At 43.8% G+C, this 13,572-nt stretch overlaps 1 protein-coding gene across 1 annotated transcript in view; it reads right to left on the bottom strand.

The window, feature by feature from the left end:
- The window catches only part of FHOD3 (formin homology 2 domain containing 3), a 469,133-nt gene that overhangs the window by 78,319 nt on the left and 377,242 nt on the right, over positions 1–13,572 (bottom strand). The window contains 1 exon segment of the mRNA XM_042961930.1: positions 8,040–8,254. Within this exon segment, the coding sequence (XP_042817864.1) occupies positions 8,040–8,254 (215 nt within the window).

Raw genomic sequence — 13,572 nt, 5'->3', positions numbered from 1 at the left:
TATAAGGTCTTACCTTTTTGCTATAGATAATGGACAGCCACTAGAGCTGTTTAAAACAAGGTATAGATAGGATTTTTTGGGGGGGGGGGTGGGATTGGGTTGCTAATAAGAAGCTGGAAGATGTGAGGTCTATTAGAAGTTACTGAAATGGTCCAGATGAGAGATGGTTAAGACATGAACTAAAGCAGTGGCAATGGGGAGGGCTGAGTGGAGAGAAAGGAAGCCATAAACACTAGGTGATTGACTGCATACAGGTGTGAGCATTGAGGGAGGAGTCAAAAATTACAGGCATGCTTCCAGCTTAAATGACTAGGCCAAGAGATATGGTCTAAAATAGATGAGGACTGGAAGGTATGAGCAGGTTTAGGGGGTAGGGATTTTACAGGTGAGAGACAGGTGACCCTCCCATCTGAATGTCCCAAACTGGAACCTATTGAGTGTGACATATCTGAGGAGTAGATGCTGATGTCTAAGGAGGTTAGATACATGTGTCCTGAGCTCAAGAAGGCCAAGGCTGGAGATACAGATCTGGCGATTTTTATCACATGGTAGGTAGTTAAACATCACAGGTGAGGATGTGAGAAAACAGGCACAGATTAGGCATAAAAACAGAAGGTTGCTAGGAAAGGACCCTTGGAAAAACCCAATACTTAGGGGTCAGGAAGAAGAAGAGTCAGTAAGAAGACTGAAACAAACTGATGAGAAAGACTGAGATAAAAGATGAGAAAATACTGATGAGAAATGCAGAAAATATGAAAGCCAAATAATACCCTGAGTCTGGAGATTATCTAGAGGATACATAAGGACCAAGAGCTGCTCGATCTGAAAAGTCAACAAAAATCTACTGGAACTTCCAAATGTATCTGGTGGAGGCAGCTTTCTCAGAAGACGTTCCAGCCTCAGAGGGCTCTAAATATTCATGTCCTGTTCAGAGGCAGATAAGATGCCTTGCAGGGTCACTGACCCCAAGAGTTCTCTTGAAAAAGCATACTTAGGCAGTACAGCAGCTTTTTATCTTGATGAGGTCCCAATAGTTCATTTTTGCTTTTAATTCCCTTGCCTTTGGAGATGTGTCAGATAAAGGGTTAGTATCTAAAATCTATAAAGAACTCAACAAACTCCACACCCGAAAAACAAATAAACCAGTGAAGAAATGGGCAGAAGACATGAATAGACACTTTTCCAAAGAAGACATCCAGATGGCCAACAGGCACATGAAAAGATGCTCAACGTCACTCATCATCAGGGAAATACAAATCAAAACTACAATGAGATATCACCTCACGCTGGTCAGAGTGGCTAAAATGAACAAATCAGGAGACTATAGATGCTGGCGAGGATGTGGAGAAACGGGAACCCTCTTGCACTGCTGGTGGGACTGCAAACTGGTGCAGCTGCTCTGGAAAACAGTGCAGAGGTTCCTCAAAAAATTAAAAATAGATGTATCCTATGACCCAGAAATAGCACTGCTAGGAATCTACCCAAAGGATACAGGAGTGCTGATGCATAGGGGCACATGTACCCCAATGTTTATAGCAGCACTTTCAACAATAGCCAAATTTTGGAAAGAGCCTAAATGTCCATCAACTGACGAATGGATAAAGAAGGTGTGGCTTATATATATACAATGGAATACTACTTGGCAATGAGAAAGAATGAAATCTGGCCATTTGCAGTAACGTGGATAGAGCTGGAGGGTATTATGCTAAGTGAAATAAGCCAGGCAGAGAAAGACAGATACCATATGTTTTCACTCATATGTGGATCCTGAGAAACTTAACAGAAGCCCATAGGCAAGGGGAAGGGGAAAAAAAAAAGAGAGGGAGGGAGGCAAACTATAAGAGACTCTTAGGACTGAGAACTAAGGGTAGATGGGGGGTGTGGGAGAGGGGAAAGTGGGTGATGGGCAGGGAGGAAGGCACTTGTCAGGATGAGCACTGGGTATTGTATGGAAATCAATTTGACAATAAATTATATTTAAAAAAATAATAAAGGGAAACCTTCTGGAAAAAAAAAAGAAAAAGCATACTTATAGGGACTGGAAAGCTAATTTGTGATTATTCTGCCACACTGTAAGCAGTGTACCATTTTGCACAAACGCCTTATGAGGGTGGGGGAAAGGTAGGGGTGGGTAGAGTTGGGGGCAGGGGTGCTGGAAGGAAAAGTGGAGATGGCAGGGTGGTGATCAAGGTCTTGACCACAGATAAGAATGCTAGAAGGAACCAGGTAGTTATTCTTCTTTGTTATTTCCCAGTTCATAGTCAATGACTCTGGAAATTCAAAGTACCACACTGAAGGATGCTCAATGTCCCTACTTGTGGAGGTCTCCTGAATGTCCCTGAGAGCATTTACCCAAGGCTCCCACTTCGGATGAAAGGCACTGATGTCTTTCCAGATTCCCTGTTAGCACCTCCAGAGGAAGACAAGCTCATTAACCCCCGGAGCCTGCTCCAGGCTGGGTCTTGCAATACCTGATGTTCTTTTTGTCAAGTAAGATCAAACAAGCTAATTTCTGTTCTAAAGTTGAAGGCTTCGTTTCCATTAAACAGATTTTAAGATGCAAATTTGTAAATGTTGGTTACACACCATTATAATCCAATGCTTGGAAACAATTCTCCAGGGGTCTCTTGTGTTTCTGCAGTCTTATAAGCAGAGACAGTGACAGTCTTTATTCTGGGATATCCAAGGATGTGTGCATAGCAAATAGCTGTGGAAGACAGAGACCTTGTCTCCCCCTGGAGCAATAGACTGGTTGGTTTATAGCTTACTGTGATAAAAATAATGTCTCTCTCTGGGACAAAGGGAAGACAGACTTACTGCCCAACATAAAAGATTTGGGGTCCCCAAGCTCAAGGTTCCTCTCTGTGTATGCAGCTATCATACCAAGCTAACACTTGGGCCTATTCACATCACCTTGCAGGAACTGGGGCTTGGAGAAATGGCACAAATGCTGATACTCTAGCTACTACTATTGCTATGAGTAACGAAGTCTGTTGTCTCTGACCCTGGAGTTTCATGTCTTGTGCCCACATCCACAAAATTGTGGCAGGCTAACTTACTAACTTAAAAATCAAGTCAAGCCTTAGACTCTTTGGAGTTTTTGATACCTAATTGCCACCTATGAAAGTACCATGTTGATCACCTAATACTGCTTTTTAACAACTATTCCAATGCCATTGTGTGCCTTGTCTTTACTTAAGCACACTTAAGATTCATATTTGGTTTACTCCAAAAGGATTCAAAACTGTTTTAAAATATGGTGCATGAGGAGTGCCTGGGTGGCTCAGTCGGTTAAGCGTCTGACTCTTGGTTTCGGCTCAGGTTATGATCTCATAGTTTGAGTTCAAACCCTGTGTCAGGTTCTGAGCTAACAGTGCAGAGTCTGCTTGGGACTCTCTCTTTCTCTCCATCCCTCCCCCACTTCAAAAATAAATAAATAAAATAACATAAAATAAAGTAAAATAAAATAAAATATGGTGCATGAAAACACACTGCAGGCAACTGTCATTTTCTATAAGAGAAAAAAGGGAAAGTTTTGTCCTTTTCCATTTTTAGAGATTGAGAAAAAGCAAGGCAGGAAAATCCAATGATTTGCAAAGGCTCTTAAAGCCATTCCATGGCAGGTGTAGCAGGTGGTGCCTTGGCCTTGGGTAGAGTTCCTGAGAGATTTTGTCTCACTGACCAAATGGCATCAAGTAGCAGCAGTCAGGTGAAGTGTGGGGAGGTGGGGCCATCCTGAGTCACAGAACCACAGGAATCTAGTTTCCTGCCAATTCGTGAAATACTGGACTGGAGGTGTCCAAAAGCTTTATGCAAGGGAACCAGCATGCATAAGGCTGATGACTGATGATATTCCATTGCTACCGTGCCAGTTGGAAACAGGATACCAGATGTTTCTGATTTCTGCCACGAGGATTGGGTAACTTAGGAGAGTGTCTACACCTGAAGGAGACTCAAAACATGTCACACAAGGAAGGTGACAAAGGTGCTCAGTCAATGGCTAGGAACAATAACAGCTGTGATGATGAATGACGCCCATGTGAAAAATGATCATTCATTTAAACCAGCAGAACATTTCATGATATTACTATACAGCTACATTTTATTTCTAGGTGAGAGGGTAAGGAAGCTAGAGGAATAGTCCTAGTTACCGGCACTTTATATGCTTGGATCTGTGAGAGAAAATAATCCGTTCAGCAGGTCAATAATTTCTGTAATGCCTCTGAGTGAATACTGGTGAGTAGGCCATGGTCACATCGGTCATATTTTGTATCTCCAAGGCCCAACAGTAAGATATTTGGAAATAATCTAGGAATCCAGGTACAGGTAGAAAAAAATCACCAATGAACTTATTTTTCCCTGACATAAATATAGCGTGGTAAATATTTTAAATGCATCTCTAAAGTATTACTTCTGTGTGCAATATAGAGACAACTGAGCTAAAAATAAGAAAAATAATCTAGCCAGTATGTAGCCTTCCTGGCTGCATTAGTGGGTAAAAGCCACTTGTAAGTGCTTGACAGCAGCTGCTTTCTAATAGGAAAGGTAATTTCTCTCCATTTAGCCTTAGGATGGACCCAGGTGTGCCAGCCAGGGGGCAGGGAAGCCACACAGTTCTAGCCTCCGAGGAAGGCAGTTCCTAACAGGGATACACTGCAGGGACCGTCATCAACACCTGGTTTTGAGATGAATGGTTTCTCCATTCTGTTTCCATGAAATAGGCTCCCCGGATCTGACACCCACTGGGATAATAGGTTACTTTGCTAAAATGACTTCACTTGTGGGTACACAGATTATTGTTTTTACTCCTCAGAGAAACTTCCCCAAGAGTCAAATCAGAGAATTCAATCCCAATAAGAATACTGCACCTTTTCCTCTAATTAACAAAAATAATTTATTTCCTGACACATTGGTTTCTTAAAGTAACAGGAAATAAACTGGTGAGATATTCTGATGTATGCCATCAGGGCTCAGTGAAAATAAGGAAAGGCTAATTAAAGCAATGGATGGAGAGAGAGGCCCTTCATGTTTCCCTAAATTGGGGTAACATGTCTCCATTAATTGCAGCCCAGTGCAAAGGAGAACACATGCATGTGTTTGTCCCTCACTTGGGCCTGGTAGTTTCACACAGAGGAAAAATACTCCGACCATCACCAGTCTAGGCAGTATTGGGACAAACATCTGCTAGGAGCCACAAGAGGGCCAGATGGAAAAATAATTCAAGCACACATTGACTTGATGGTGGGGGTAGTGGCATAATTTATACAAAAGTTACAGCAGATTTAGCTGGGAAGGTTTTTGGCTGAAAGTTCTCACTCGATAGCACATAATGCTATTGGTCTTTTAACATTTACCCTTCTTTTGAAATATATTTTGTAAGGGCAAAGGTAAAGAAGTTTTTAATGTTTTCCTATCTTCTGCTATTAAAAATTATCCAGAATCCAAGTAAGGAGTTTCAATAAAAGAACTTATAAAGTGACCTTTCATCCTGAAATATATATAACTCAGTAACAAATAGCTGTTTTTCCTTTTCTTTGAAAATACAACTCTGAAAGGTAGGCTGCAATTTATGCAGATATTGGGGAAAGGGTAGAAGCAAACGGATCATGTGGCGTTAATGTGCACGCCACCACAAATACTGGGGTACCACGATGCCCTGATAAATGGCTAGGTTGACGGTTAAAAGTGGGTTCTACCCCCAATCTCCCCCATTTACTCAGTTGCTCGAGTGGGTGTTAAATAGTAGCATTTGGGAGGAAGGGGCAGAGCATGACAGAAAAGTGAAGATTATCATCGTATGATTCCACAAGCAGAGAGAATGAAAAAGCGAGTCAACCCCTGGCACATTTGGACCACATAGTGCCAGGTGTTTGGAGCAGGACAAACATCTGGATGTGTGATTATATTTTTTTATTCTTCCCCCAGATGTTGTGACGTTGTAAATGTTAGGGCTAAGCAAAAAATGCCTTTGAGCATTTAAAAATGGGGCCTGGTAAAAAAGAAGAGATTATTAATGGGATGCTGGCAGAATGTTTCAAAGAAGAATAACAAGCTAGGCTGGAAAAAAAAAAAAAAAAAAAAAAAAAAGGTCATTCCATCATTGTACTTCTGTCATAGGGCAAAGGTCTCCAAGTCAGAAGGAAGTCTCAACACCTTTCAGAGACAATCCTCTCATAGCATGTCTTCTTATACGTTTAAAATTTCTAATTGTATAATTCAGCTAGGTATTAGGACATAGACATCAGATTACTTTGCTGATTCCAACTGCTTTGGATAATTATTTAACCTATGATGAACATCTCTTGTAGATTCCACAAGAACCCCTGCTTTTTTTTTTTTTTTTAAACAACCCAAACATCACACAGTGCTATTTCATTAATTTGTAATCGTGTCTCAGTTCAAGCCCAGTATTCCTATTTCAGATGCTCGCGTGGTGATTTCAGCCAAACATTCTCTCAGTCTCTACTAATCCCTTCTCCATAGAGGAAAATGACATGTACTCTTTATCTCTCTGAAAGCATACATAAATAACTTTATTTCCCCCCAATACATATTGCATATACCCCAAAAAAGTATTTTCTGTGTTCTTACTGGAGTTTCAAATATTCTGCCCATTTAATTGGATAGAACAGCCTCAAGTTTGATCATAGCTGGACAAAATACTTGAGGAACTGTCTTTTTGTCACAAACATCAAGGAGACTAAAAGCTTGGAGGACAAACGTTATTTATAGATACTGACACTTCTCTCTCAGCCTGGGGACCTTCTGTATTTCACAGTTTAGACAACCATTCTGGAAACAAGAGTGGGTGAGACTCTTAGAATTAAAAGTTCCAAGATTAAGTGCTGAACCGTCGCTTTGCAGGGGAATGTTTTTCATATGGCCTCTGGAAATACCACAATTTAGATAGAGCAAGGATACCAGGCAGGGTCTGGAAAGCACAGAGCTGTCAAAGCACAGTCTGTTTTCCTGATTCTCAGAGTCTCAGTATTTTAAGACTGACATTACTCATCTATGACCGAGCCATCTGCCTGGGACAATCTTCCATGGCTCAGGGACCAGCAGGAACTGGACATGATGGAAAGCTGTGGCAAAGCCAGCCCGCTTCTGCAGAATGAGCCCTGAGGCTCGGAGAGCCAGTGGAGAATTGGACAGACAAGATTGTTCCGTTACATCCAGTTCTGCTGAGGTCATGCAGTCCTGCCTTGTTGAAATTAAGCTTTACGCCATATTTAGTCAGCCCTCCGAGAGTTAAAAGTTTAGCGTCTCTGTTGTCTTCAGTTGGCTAAGTCTTGGTCGGGCTGCAAGCCATAACACTCGGTTAAATTGAACAGTGCTAGCTGCAAGCTCGTCAACACGCACTGTAGACGCCAGTGCCCAAGACCCATCGTCTCTGTTAATGTGAAAGAAAACGGTCCCACCACTCTCAGGGCAATCGGGAAAACAGCTGATGCTCCCCGGCTGCAATGTACAATATTGTTTCTCTCCAAATAAAGCTAAGATGACAGACAATTTCCCCAGCGAGAGCCTTTCTGTCTGCACACAAGCATCTACAGCCACACCACGTGCCAGTAATCGTTACTATATTCCTTTTTTTCTTCTTCAACATTTCTATTTCCACCAGATCCACATTTTTTTTTCTGCTGGCTTTGATTAATTTTATTCTCCATCAGTTTAATTTAAAACAGACCGACAATTCCTAGGGTCAGAACATTTTAAAGTGGTCACTTTATTGGGCAGACCCAATAAATAAATAATGTCCAAATTACAGGGTACTAAGTTAATACCCTGTGATTTAGAAAGAAATGGCAAAGTAAGCCTTATTTTTAATATTCTCCCTTCTCAATGACCATGCATTGACAACCATTATACACAATTCTGCTTTAACAGAAGTGGCTCTCAAGGCATCTAATTTATCAGTGCAGTGAAGTCGCCCTGAGTTTACCCTTAGTTGCCCCTCAGTACTAGTTTGCATGTAGTAATGGTTCCTACTTCCCAGAAGCCTAACATTAATTTCCCTCTGCTCTCCCAGCACTCACCTTGGGGATGCTGAGGTGTTCCCAGAGAAGAGGATGATGCCGCGAGAGCCTCTTGTGAGTCTAGAGAAGGAGAGCTATGGCTCAGAGGGGTGGGGGAGGCAGGGGCCGCCGGGGAGGTCAGGTCCAAGGAGAGGTCACCTCTGCCCCGGCTCGCGCTCCGGCTTCTCACTTCTCTCTCGTGTGCCTCGGCTGCCAACTGCTCCAAGTATTTGTATCTGAAAGTTAAATTCCAAAGGGTTTCCGTAAAAAGAAAGAGGAGCCCGTGGCCGATGCTTGTTTATGGATGAAACACCTGCAGAGTGAGCTGGTTTCCTGATGCACAGAGCACAGCACAGGGCTGGCTGGAGGACCAGTCTGCCAAAAACAGCCAGCAAAGCCAAGATGCTAATGATTAAAATCCCCGCATCATTCATAACCAAACAAATTGGGAGAAATGGCAACATCACACAGTCTCCAGAGACTGGATCACTGCTGCAGAATCCTACTTTGCTCTTTTAGGAAATGTGTACAAATAAGCAAAACAGCAATAATGCCCATTACAAAGCCCCAACAGTGACAGCTGAAAACCACACGCACTCAGAGCTTGCAGCTGTGAAATGGGAGGGCGCCTCGGTGTGGGGGAGAGAAACAATGCCCCCAAAATACCGAAAGGGGTTGCTGGACGGAGGCCTCTCTGAATTTCTGAACCTGCTTCAATGCTAACAGCAACGCGACTGGAATTCGCTTTGTTCTCCCAGTGTCGACCATGGAAACTTTTTTATATTCTAAAATATTTCTGAGTAGGACTCAGACATCCAATAGCTTGGACCTGACGTCACATATAGTTTATTCATCAAAGTCAGTTTAAAAGAACAAAGATACATCTGTTTTGCATTTCAGGCAGGCAGAACCCACTAACTGTTTATTAAGACCAGCTACCAATCATATTCCTCATAGTGTGCTTTATAGATCAGACCAAAATAACTTTGAAATATGTGCCTCTTCCAGATGTCTGCTAATTTTACCCACCATTATTTGTTCAGAAGTGAATTTATGAATTCAGCTGTAGCAGGTTTCTGTCTCACCAACCACTAAACTTTGAGACAGGTTATTCAAGACCATCACTCAGATCCATCGGGATTCACTGCTTCTTCAGTCCCTCCCGGTGGGCAGGCCCCCCCAACCCTAGCCCACCAAAGCCCCCACCACACATGGCATTCCGGATTCACGCGCCCAAGGAAGGCAGAGCATATATATGAAACCCTTAAAAAGGATGCATTTAAAAAGCATGCATTTCTTCATGCATCCTTAATGTGGGCGTGGCTCCCCAACGTCTGCCACGGGGACCCCTGCTCCCTGCCAGGCCCGAGGCAATCTGCCCCGCAGGCCGGGCTCGCACGCGTGTCTCCCTCTGCGAAGCCTGCCTTGACCACCACAGCTGGAAGTGATCTTAGCCTTGCCTCTGAACTCATGTCGGATATGTAGTCCATTCAACTCAGATGGCATTTTACATTTACTGCCTGGCATATATAGTCATCTTTTCACATGTGTGTGTCTGTTCTCAACAAGCAGATAATAGGATTTCTGAGAACAGAAGATTACCATCCTTTGTTCTTTCCCTTGGCGCCTTGCACTTGCCGGGCCCAGGGGAAGCAGGCAAGGCATGCGGTGAGGAACCCGCAAGGCGGCACCTTGCTGCAGGGGTCTACCTGCAGCAGCGGGGGCCGAGGGTGGCCGACGCATCTATTTCAACTTCTTAGGGAGGGAGCTTACTTTCATGGTGAATCTCTGAGAAAAAATGCGTGAGGGGTCTGCATACACACATGTCTGGGCGAGGTTTGGAGAGCCTTACGGTTACGGGGCGAAGGAACTCTGGACTTCTCTTGTCAGCAATGTCACCTCTCAAAAGGTAGGAGAGGTGACAAAAGGAAGGTATTTCTGAACTTAATCTGGACCAGCAAGGAAAACCACCTGGCTATGGAATCTTGGAAGAAAGTGACCTTGAAGGCAAGAGTCAGAATCCCAACAGGAGGCATGTTCTAAACGAGATGGTGGCACAGTCGAGGCCAGGAATGCCGTGAGCCCAGGAGGAGCTTGTGAGGCATCCCCACGCTGAGTCCGAGCCTTCTGTGACAGGAGAAAGGGGCAGGCAAGGGAGGGTGTGCAATCAAGGGGACCTGTATAGGTCCAAGGCTTCAGGCCAAGAGGACAACCCATTTATGACCTTCATTTCAGGTGATCCAGCCCTGGCCCTGGCCTCTTGGTACCCTTCTCCGTGGGCAGCCAGACCGGCAGGTATGTGTGGGCAGAGAGTTCACTTCACTTTCTGGGGGACTCCAGGGGTTATTCCTTCAGAGTGTGGATATGACTCCAAGGCTTCCTGCACACCCTTCACCTCCTAGATGTCATCCTCAAGGATCTGGGGGACATGGGAAGAGTCAAGGATTTCATAGGAATTCTCCTGAGGATGTTTATCTGGTAGACAAAAATGGCAGGGGAGAGGGCCTGAGGACTTGTTTGATGGGTGTAAAGTTTCTTTTACAAGATGAAATGAATGCCAGAGACGGGTCACACAACAATGTGAACGTACCTAACACTACTGAATTGCACGCTTAAAATGGTAAACTTGATCTTCTGTGTATTTTGCCACAGTTATAAAGACTTTAAGATATGGCAGGGATGGGGGAGGGGCATCAAGGTCAATAGTAAATCTTTGTGGAAAAAGCAGTGCCAGTGGCCATCTGCAATGGGCCGGAGTGGTGAGGGGAGACTGGCATGCCTGGGAAGAGCCAGGCCACCGGGCATTTAGAGGTTCACAGCTTAGCAACCTCTCCTGACCCATGTCAACCTCTGGCAGTTCCTGGGGAGGAAGCTTGCCCTATATCACAACCTTGTCTTACAGACAGACTCTAAGTGCACTTAGGGGCCCAACAGTACCTACTCCCCCAGGAGCCCAGCAGCCCATGAAATGAGATGAGGGTCGAGGGTCCTACGTCCCTGTGGCTTTGCAACACAACCCCCAGCTGAGACTCTCCTAAAGCTTCCTGTATGCAAAGCACTGGGTTTTCTATCCACAGGCCACAGCCTTAAGAAAAGACTTTTCACCTTTCCTACTTTCACCTCAACACTCCCATTTATCCCATCTCTGCTCATATCTTTTGTTTATTCATTCATCTTTTCATTATTTATTGAACATTTGTTGAGTGCCTGTCATGTGCTAAGTGCTACAGCAGGTACTAGAGATTTAATAATAAACACCCCCTCCCCCCCGCCCCGTGGAGCTCACAGTTCAGTGGGAGAGATAGGCAAACAAACCTTTTGAATGAATTCACACATCCACCAACGTGGTGGGCTGCAGGGCTAGTATTTCAGCCGAGGGAACATATACGGGCTTGGATCTCGTTCCCCAGGGCCCTATAGAAACTCTGTTTGATTTTACATTAACTAAACCTACTTACTGATAACTTTTCCTGCCACTCTTCTACTTGGGAACTCTTCCTTACATTAAACCAAAATCTGACTCCTTCCAAGTTCTATTCTGTCCTCAGACCAGTTAAGCAATGCTCAGAATCCTCTCTTACTGCTTCATTGATCACTTTCATGCATAATTTCCCAAATCCTAGCCTAGTCCTGACCTTCCCCTTGCACTCTTTCCCATAGCCCTTGCCTGCCATAGGCATTTCCTATGCCATCCCCCTGAGACAAATCCTTGCCCTGACCCCACCCCAACCCCACCCCCAGCCTCAGCCTGGATCTCATTCCTTACTATTCCCTTAAAAAATTTTTTGTGAGGGGCGCCTGGGTGGCTCAGTTGGTTAAGCGTTCGACTTCGGCTCAGGTTATGATCTTGTGGTCTGTGAGTTTGAGCCCCCACGTCGGGCTCTGTGCTGACTGCTCAGAGCCTGGAGCCTGTTTCAGATTCTGTGTCTCCCTTTCTCTCTGCCCCTCCCCTGTTCATGCTCTGTCTCTGTCTCAAAAATAAATAAACGTTAAAAAAAAAATTATTTGTGAATGTCACTGAATCATGATCAGATAAAGCCTTTCTTCTAATGTTAAAGAAGAAGCAGCACCTCACCAGAATCTTACTCTGGATCTGCACCATTGTCCATAAACTAGTTTGCCTCAAATGCTGGAATGAGATAATACAAAATAAATCAAAATGAAATCAAATGTGACTGGATAGCCTTTACACTTCAAAATAGCAAAACCACACTCATCTTGCTACACTGGATGACACAAACCTTAAAAAACCATCTGCTGTGATTCTGGCCATTTTTATCTGAGTCACTGCATTTAGAGTAAGAGACATGGGACCCAACAAACACACCTGGGTCTACCTTGAAGAGTTTCTAGATGGAGCCCTCTTCCTTACTTCTGAAGCTCTTTCCACCTCTGATCTCCAGTTACCCCATCCATTTCTGAATCCCATTATACTTGGAAATCTTATCTATTCCTGGTCTGCCAGGAACCCAACAGCTTTCCAAACAGGGGAAAAGTTTATACCCTCTCTCCCATCTTCACCAGGTAATTCAAGAAGCAAACTAATCAAGAAAAGTGGCTGGTCCAAACTAAAGGGAAATTCTTGGCTGCTTCCACAATCCTCCATGTAAACAGAGGTGGGGTCCACATGAGGCCACGGAGAGGCCACTCCTGCACCAGCGAAGAAGCCCCAGGCAGATGGGTGACATAGGGCAAGGACTGAGGTCAGAACAAGAGGTGACAGGAGAGGAGTGGCAAACACCTCTCTCTCTGCACAGGTCTTCCAGGCCTAAGTGATGCTATGCTTTGGTGAAAAAAATCAGTGATTGCTATCCAGAAAGAGGTAGACTTCAGTGGTTTGGGACAATTTTGAGGTCAGTCTGGACCTTGAGATCTTCTCAGAAGCTTTAAAGCCTTGCTTGTGGAGACAGAACATAACAGTCAAACTGTCCAAAGTTAAAAAAAAATGCAGAATCTGGAGGGAAAGCTAAAAACTAAAATAAAATTTGGTTTCTTAAGCCTGGACATGAAGTCGACAGCATTTTCAGTCAAAGTCTATGCCCCCAATGTCAAAAACAGGTATTAATTAGAGAAATAGAAGTTTCTTATTTCTTCCACTCTAAATTTGCTGGCCACCACTGGTTATTATGGTGGCAATAATCTAATAAAACACTGGAATTAAAGCAATGCCATAGTTTTGTTTATAAGGCTGACCTAACCATCTAATTTTTTAATTGAACACAGACAGACTGCACTTTTCTTGTCCTCAGACTGTCTTGAACTATTTAGCTGAAGGTGTCTAAGAAAACTCAGCAAAGTTCCACTTATTGGCATAGTTCAGATTGTGAGGTTCCCAACTGGCTCTAGCAGGAAAATCAGCCTTTCCATTGCTCCATGTAGTATCGCCATCTGGTGGTAGAGGGAATAACTGCAGGCTACAGTGCTACAGGGTAAAAACTTGCCTTTTGCTGGTTTACTTCCAAAAAACGGTTTCTTTTGGTGACCTAAGTTTATCAGACACGGAATATATTCACTTTCTATATTTTAGTGGTATTCAAATCATGTTGCCATGATT

The sequence above is a fragment of the Panthera tigris genome, chromosome D3 (genome assembly GCF_018350195.1).
Source record: "Panthera tigris isolate Pti1 chromosome D3, P.tigris_Pti1_mat1.1, whole genome shotgun sequence".
Classification (NCBI taxonomy): domain Eukaryota; kingdom Metazoa; phylum Chordata; class Mammalia; order Carnivora; family Felidae; genus Panthera; species Panthera tigris.
Note: the sequence above shows the minus strand (reverse complement) of the source record. Positions and strands in the feature narration are given on the sequence as shown.